General features: G+C 46.6%; 1 protein-coding gene across 1 annotated transcript; it reads left to right on the top strand.

Annotated features, from left to right (window-relative positions):
• The first annotated feature begins 577 nt into the window (after positions 1 to 577).
• On the top strand, positions 578 to 4,361 carry LOC123409725 (polyamine oxidase 1-like). The gene is made up of 7 exons (XM_045102586.1): positions 578 to 798; positions 915 to 1,173; positions 1,357 to 1,503; positions 2,623 to 3,433; positions 3,579 to 3,660; positions 3,806 to 3,892; positions 4,030 to 4,361. The coding sequence occupies exons 1-6, from the start codon at positions 681 to 683 to the stop codon at positions 3,883 to 3,885; spliced, it is 1,497 nt and encodes a 498-aa protein (XP_044958521.1). The 5' UTR covers positions 578 to 680; the 3' UTR covers positions 3,886 to 3,892; positions 4,030 to 4,361.
• Positions 4,362 to 8,059: the final 3,698 nt, after the last annotated feature.

Here is an 8,059-nt window from a genome sequence, read left to right as displayed (position 1 = left end):
TCTTCAGGCATAACACGCCCATGGGAGTTCGCCGGCGAAGCCTTCCGGAACCCGCCGCTCCGACCAGATCAGAAAATTCGTGTATCGGGCAGATCTTCGTCTTGGCGCAAGAGGAACACTAGGATTGTCGCATTTATTCAAGCACGCCAGCAGGCCCCACCATTGCCATAGGTTTGCATTACCTTCGGCCATGACCGCCCGTCCGTCCCTGTCAACCTATCCACGCCTCCCTTCGGTGCGTCGACAGACGCCGCGCATGGAAAAGGACTTGATAGATTAAAGTTGGACCAATCTGAAGGATATGATTACTTAGAAAACATGTGTATGAATCTCACAAAAATGAATGGTCTAGACTCCAGATAGACAGGGACGGGAACTTGTATCTTTTTTGAAGGTAAAGGCCCAAGGTTTGAGTTGGTCAAACCGTTTGTGCTATGGTCACACAATATTATTCTCGGCCGGCCGGCCGGCCGGAGCATGTCGTAAGGTAATGTTGCTTCCAAGCAACCCACGTTAGCTAAGAATAACTTTACTACTAGTTAGAGAGACCCAGCGCTCAGTTTCGTCTTGCACCGCTGCTTCTTTATATACACTTGACGACGGACCACTATCCTTCAACACAAGCAGCTAGCTAGCAAGTCTCCAAGCTTGGTGAGAGAGGGAGAGAAAGAAGGAGAAGGATGCTAGAGATGAAGGCCTGCACGGCCATAGCTCTGGTGCTCGTTGTAGCAGCACAATGTGCCGCCCTGGCCACCGCCGCCGGTCCCAGAGTCATCATCGTCGGCGCCGGCATGTCCGGTAAGCCATACGCTACACACATGCATCATGCATTTTGCATGATATATACATGATTGCGGGAGGCTGGTTTGAGTGTACATGTAACGGATGCAAGTTCTTGTGCTTTGTGTTCTTAGGGATCTCTGCTGGGAAGAGGCTGTCCGAGGCTGGGATCACTGACCTGGTGATCTTGGAGGCGACGGACCGCATCGGAGGGCGCATCCACAAGACCAAGTTCGCCGGGGTGAACGTTGAGATGGGGGCCAACTGGGTGGAAGGGGTGAACGGAGACGAGATGAACCCCATCTGGACCATGGCCAATGGCACCGGAGGTCTCAACCTGAGGACCTTCCGCTCCGACTTCGACCACCTCGCCAGCAACACCTACAAGCAAGAGTATGTGCACGTGCTGGTTCTTTGAATCTCAGTTCCAGAAATATTTCACTCAGATTTAATGGTTTTTTGTGCCAAAGGGCCCAAGTATCCGCTCAGATTTAACTTAGATCCAACCAAATATTATGAAAATTATTTACATTGTTTCACAGCTGATCTGGTTAATTTTCTTGCGTGGACGCGCAGCGGTGGCCTCTACGACGAGAAAGTTGTTGAGAATATAATCGAGAGAATGGATGAAGTGGAGGAGAGCGGGAGCAAGCTCTCCGGCACCTTGCACCACAGCGGCCAGCAGGACATGTCTGTCATGGCCATGCAACGCCTCAACGACCAGTACGTATACACTTCATATTACTCCCTGCATTGTGCTAGCTTCGAACCATAGATAATAAGTACTTGTTAGGGATTTAGTAAATGGTTGGATATGTATCCCAGATCCCATAGTATCCCAAACATGGAAATATGAAAGACATGGGAACAATAATGCCACGTTTTCTTGAATACTAGACTAGAGGATTACATGATCTGCACATGGAAAAATATCGGATTATTCACAAGAGATTTAGTGGATGGAAGTTTCCATTGAATATAGTGCAACTTAATCCTAAGGAGAAAAATCGTATGGGTTAAAATTTACGAGTCAAACAATTCACTTAACAATTAGAACCCTCCAAAATTTCTTCGACGGTTCTTGAATCAAAATATGCCCTAACTAGGGACTGAGGTATTGAAAGTCTCTTTTTCAGCGTAAGGGGTATTGAAAGTCAGCTGATGGCTCACGCTCACCCTTACCTCTTATTACCGTATGTAGTTGTCTCCACGAACGCCTGAATAATACATCATCACATATACAGTATATTGTTGTATTGATATCCGCTTTTCTCAATATATTTTAGACCAGCAAGTGCATTCCAGCAAATTTCGTACCACAATGACCCGGTTAGCACTACTAAATCAACATATTCATACGTTTTACCAAACGCCAGCCATTTCCGTATCCAAGAGAAAAAAATTATATGAGAGTGCCCCAAGTTTTTAAAAGAACTTACTATTTTTTTCCTTCACCCACCCCATTTTCGCCTCCCGCGACGTATTCGGCGAGGCCAGTGGTGTGTGGATCATTAGTACCTCTTGCCTCTGATCCAGCGTGACAAAGCAAGATTATATATTCAAGTGTGATATCACTAACTATTTTACTGCTCCTAGAGCTTCCTAACAGTTGTAAAATAATCCTGTTAGGCCAAGTGCTAAGTACTATCTTAAATGGAAAACTAGTCCTCCGACCGACCGTTCCATCGATCGGATCGGCTGGATGCGCACGCCTGATGCTACCTTTTGCAAGCAACAGTTTGTAGCTGTCCAAAGTGAAATATATCTTTGTTTTCCGGTGCTTTTTTTTTGGGCAACCTGTTTGCCGGTGCATTGATTTGTGCAACCTCTATTGTGATGCAGTATGCCTTCGGGTCCAGCTAGGCCGGTGGACATGGTGATCGACTACTACCAGCACGACTTCGAGTTCGCCGAGCCGCCGCGCGTGACGAGCCTGCAGAACACGCAGCCGCTGCCAACGTTCAGCGACTTCGGCGACGACGTCTACTTCGTGGCCGACCAGCGTGGGTACGAGTCGGTGGTGTACCACGTCGCGGGGCAGTACCTCAAGACCGACCGCAAGTCCGGCGCCATCGTCGACCAAAGGCTCAAGCTCAACACGGTGGCACGGGAGATCACCTACTTCCCGAGCGGCGTCGCGGTGAGGACCGAGGACAACAAGGTGTACCGGGCCGACTATGTCGTGGTCTCCGCCAGCCTCGGCGTCCTCCAGACCGACCTCATACGGTTCAAGCCGCAGCTGCCGTCGTGGAAGATCGTGTCCATCTACCAGTTCGACATGGCCGTGTACACCAAGATCTTCCTCAGGTTCCCCAAGAGGTTCTGGCCGGAGGGCCCCGGCAAGGAGTTCTTCCTCTACGCCAGCGGCCGGAGAGGCTACTTCCCGGTGTGGCAGCAGTTCGAGACGCAGTACCCGGGGTCCAACGTGCTGCTCGTCACCGTCACCGACGACGAGTCGAGGAGGATCGAGCAGCAGTCCGACAACCAGACCATGGCGGAGGCGGTGGCGGTGCTCAGGAAGATGTTCCCCGGAAAAGACGTGCCGGACGCCACCGAGATCCTCGTGCCGAGGTGGTGGTCCAACAGGTTCTTCAAGGGCTCCTTCTCCAACTGGCCCATCGGCGTCAACCGCTACGAATACGACCTCATCCGGGTACAAATATATAGTGCACCCTCTGTTTTTAAATATGAGATGTTTTTGAATTTGAAACTGAACTACAAAGATGTCTTACATCTACATTTCTGTCGTCCTCTACGGTGAACTAATTCGAGCTCTTTTCTATGATGATGTAATTCAGGCCCCCGTTGGTAGGGTTTACTTCACGGGCGAGCACACGAGCGAAAAGTACAACGGATATGTCCATGGAGCGTATCTTGCAGGTACATACATACATTAAAAGCCGTTCTCCACATGCTCCGCATTGTGGGTTTTTAGATGCTCATTCTCTCTGCCTTGTTCAGAGTGTTTTGCTTTCACTTTTTGGTTTCCTGAGGTATTCACGTGTGATGTGTCGGTGGTTCCTAGGTATCGACTCTGCTGACATCCTCATCAACTGTGCCAAGAATAAGATGTGCAAATACGATGTCAAGGGAAAGCATGACTAATCTCAAGGTAACTATACTGGCGTTAATATTTAACCTATAAAAGTTGCACCTGATTGTTGCTCCCCTCATATATATTGCTGTCTTATTTTGGTACTTTTCAATTGCCTGATGATGTCCTATGCCATTTTTTTTCCTGTGTTGCAGGTTAATTAATCACGGAGTCACCAGCTGAAACGCCAGAAGTAACGGGGTGAAACCGGGTCAGCGCGCTCCATTATTTCGGTGTTCATCTGTGTCGGGTCATTGTTCAATGGTTTTCTTGGGCAATCCATATTTTTTTTCTCCTTGCGACATGTTTTTTGTTTGGCTCTTTTGCAGCTGTTCTCACTTAATTATTATTCATAAAACTTCTATAAAGCAGGAGTTGCCAATAATGTGTACGTGTTGCCCACTTGTTGTACCATTACATTTTACAAAAACATTGTGGGAAGCAATGATAAATTACATGCAATAAAGAGCAAGATAACATTGATTAATTTACGAAATATCAAGTATATGTGGAGGTGTTTCGACAAATAATTGAGGTTGATTACTTTCTGAAACTCGAGACAAACTCTGTCATTTTTATTAGTTGAGACAAAGTTGGTGCCCAGTTAATTCTGGAAAATCTGGAAAAAACCTGCCAACACCTAGGATGATGAAGGGACAAGGCACCACCAGCCTTCTTGAAATATCTATTATAGCACGCACATGCTAAAGCCGACACATGCTCTGCTTTGAAGCATCACCCTCAACATTGATCGTCCTCAATTGTTACACCTTGCATGAAACTTTTCTATCGAGAACCACTAAAATGTTGAAAGCTGCCACAATTTTATTTTATTTTGCGAGGGAAAGCAGCCACAATTACTACACCAATACAGAACAACCAGGCATAAAAAACAATTACGGAACAACCAATCTATATATAGACGAACCCAAGGTGGCAAATAAAAAAGAATAAAAGATGTAGGGACAACCCTACCATGGAGGCGTAACACCATTTTCCTTTTGGTGACCTGTGGAAATATCACAAGTTGGTTGTTTTTGCAGCAAGTTGTTACAAGTTATTATACCAAAATGTAAGCCATTTTTTGTTCTGTATAGGGCATAAAAGCAATATAACATTTTGTTACGAAGGTACATAGTATATTGTTTCTCCTACATTCTTTCATTTTTGCATGTGTTGCAAATGGCATGTTTAAGTTCCGAAATTTATCTGATCATACTTGTTACTAGACATGAGAATACCCTAGGCCAGGCTTGCAAAAGCATGGCCTGAAATGCCATGCGTGGGCTTGGCCCGACCGCAAACAAAATGTCTATATTCATTTAAAAAAAATAAACGGAATCAACAACTTCGGAATGTGTTTTTTGAAAATCACCCCGAACACACTCATTTCCGTCCATCACGGTGGGCAAAGCTTGAAGCTCTAGAGCTTGATAGGTCAGCAAACCAAGTCGTCCGGTGAATATTTTGCTCAGCGTGACCGTTTTTTCCTCCTACCGCAAGTTTCTCTACATTCCCTTATCCACTCCCACACTCCTCATTTTTAGTCGGCTCCAGAGTAAGTAGGTCGACCGCCGCGCTGCTCTCCGATGCGAAGCCCTAGGACGGCATGCTCCGGGTCCTCAGATACCGCCTCAAGAGGGGGGTTAGCCATCGCGATGACAGTGGAGGATGCCTCCAGCAGCGCGCTCATCGTTGTCATCGAATTGATCGAACTAGCCGCCATAATTCAAGCTGGCGCACTCCGGGTCCTGGTCGACTGACTCAATGGGGTGACGGGACATCGTGGGTGGAGAGCGAGTGACACCAAATGGAGGGGACAGAAGGCGAAGGAGGTGGAGGGTACCAGCTTCAAGCTGTGGTACACGGGGTCGGTTGCAAACAGAAATGGAGTAGGCATCTTGATCAGCAAGAGCCTCAAGAATGGAGTGGTAGTCGTTAAGAGATGTGGGAACCGGATTATCCTGGTCAAGTTGGTAGTTGGGGACTTAGTTCTCAACGTTATCAACGTGTATGCCCCGCAAATAGGCCACAATGAGAACACCAAGAGAGAGTTCTGGGAAGGCCTGGAGGACATGGTTAGGAGTGTACCGATTGGTGAGAGGCTCTTCATAGGAGGAGACCTTAATGACCATGTGGGCACATCTAACAAACGTTTTGAAGGAGCGCATGGGGGATTTGGCTATGGCATCAGGAATCAAGAAGGAGAAGATGTCTTAAGCTTTGCGCTAGCCTACGACATGATCGTAGCTAGCATCCTCTTTAAGAAGAGAGAATCACATCTAGTGACTTACAGTAGTGGTCAACACTCTAGCCAGATTGATTTCATCCTCTCGAGAAGACAAGACAGGCGTGCGTTCCCAGACTGTAAGGTGATACCCAGAGAGAGTGTTCTCCCTTAGCATAAGCTTGTGGTTGCTGACTTTTGCTTTCGGATTCGTGTCTAGTGCGACAAGCATGCCAAAGTCGCTAAAATGAAGTGGTGGAAGCTCAAGAGGGAGGTAGCTTAGGCATTCAAGGAGAGGGTCATTAATGAGGTCCCTTGGGAGGAAGGAGGTGATGCAGACAACATGTTGATGAAGATGATGACTTGCATTCGTTAGGTGGCCTCAAAGGAGTTTGGAGTGTCTATGGGAAGTACAAAAGAAGCTAAAGATACCTGGTGGTGGAATAATGATGTCCAGAAGCCAATTAAGGAGAAGAAAGATTGTTGCAGACACCTATATTTGGATAGGAGTGCAGACAACATAAAGAAGTACAAGATGGCAAAGAAGGCCGCAAAGCAAGCTGTGAGTGAAGCAAGGAGTCAGGCGTATGAGGACCTCTACCAGCGGTTAGACACGAATGAAGGAGAAAGGGACATTTATAAGATGGCAAAGATCCGAGAGAGTAAGATGAGGGATGGTGACCAAATCAAGTGCGTCAAGGACGGAGAAGATCAACTCCTGGTGAAGAATGAGGAGATTAAGCATAGATGGCGGGAGTACTTTGACAAGTTGTTCAATGGGGAGAGTGAGAAATCTACCATTGAACTAGACGACCCCTTTAATGATACTAGTAGATGTTTTATGCGGCGAATCCAGGAGTCTGAGGTCAAGGAGGCTTTAAAGAGTATGAAAGGAGGCAAGGCGATGGGCCCTGATTGTATCCCCTATTGAGATGTGGAGAGGCCTCGTGGACAGCGATAGTATGGCTAACCAAACTTTTCAACCTCATCTTTTGGGCAAACAAGATGCTAGAAGAATGGAGATGGAGGATATTATAGTACCAATCTTCAAGAACAAGGAGGATGTTCGGAGTTGTACAAATTACCATGGAATTAAACTGATAATCCATACAATGAAGCTATGGTATGTCGCTTATTGAGCACTACTTGATAAGAATGACAAGTGTGACCAAAAATCAGTTTGGTTTCATGCGTGAGAGGTCGACCATGGAAGACATTGTCTTGGTACGACAACTTATGGAGAGATATAGGAAGCAAAAGAAGGACCTGCATATGGTGTTCATTGACTTGGAGAAGGCCTATGATAAGATATTGTGGAATGTTATGTGGTGGGCCTTGGAGAAACACAAACTCACAGCAAAGTATATTACCCTCATCAAGGACATGCACGATAATGTTGTGACAAGTGATCGAACAAGTGATGGCGACACTGATGACTTCCCGATTAAGAATAGGACTACATCACGGGTCACCTTTGAGCCCTTATCTTTTTGCCTTGGTGATGGATGAGGTCACAACAGATATACAAGGAGATATCCCATGGTGTATGCTCTTTGCGGACGACGTGCTGCTAGTCGATGATAGTCGGACGGGGGTCAACAGGAAGTTGGAGTTATGGAGACAAACCTTGGAATTGAAAGGTTTTAGACTTAGTAGGACTAAAATCGACTACATAAGGTGCACTTTCAGTACTACTAGGCACGAGGAAGAGGAAGATGTTAGCCTTGATGGGCAGGTGGTTCCTCAGAAGGACACCTTTCGATATTTGGGGTCAATGTTGCAGAAGGATGCGGATATCGATGAAAATGTGAATCATTGAATTAAAGTCGGATGGATGAAGTGGTGCCAAGCTTCTGGCATTCTTTGTGACAAGATACTGCCATGAAAGCTAAAAGGGATGTTCTATAGGACGGCGGTTCCACCCGCAATTTTGTATGGTGCTGAGTGTTTGCCAACTA

Source organism: Hordeum vulgare, chromosome 7H (genome assembly GCF_904849725.1).
Source record: "Hordeum vulgare subsp. vulgare chromosome 7H, MorexV3_pseudomolecules_assembly, whole genome shotgun sequence".
Classification (NCBI taxonomy): Eukaryota; Viridiplantae; Streptophyta; class Magnoliopsida; order Poales; family Poaceae; genus Hordeum; species Hordeum vulgare.
This window is presented reverse-complemented; position numbering and strand designations above follow the sequence as displayed.

What these genes read in the sequence shown, in the direction of transcription:
- LOC123409725 (XM_045102586.1), top strand. Translation starts at nt 681, where the DNA reads ATGCTAGAGATGAAGGCCTGCACGGCCATAGCTCTGGTGCTCGTTGTA. An exon ending in ATGCAACGCCTCAACGACCA is followed by an intron (nt 1,504 to 2,622) that starts GTACGTATACAC and finishes ATTGTGATGCAG; the next exon opens with TATGCCTTCGGGTCCAGCTA. An exon ending in CCATGGAGCGTATCTTGCAG is followed by an intron (nt 3,661 to 3,805) that starts GTACATACATAC and finishes GGTGGTTCCTAG; the next exon opens with GTATCGACTCTGCTGACATC.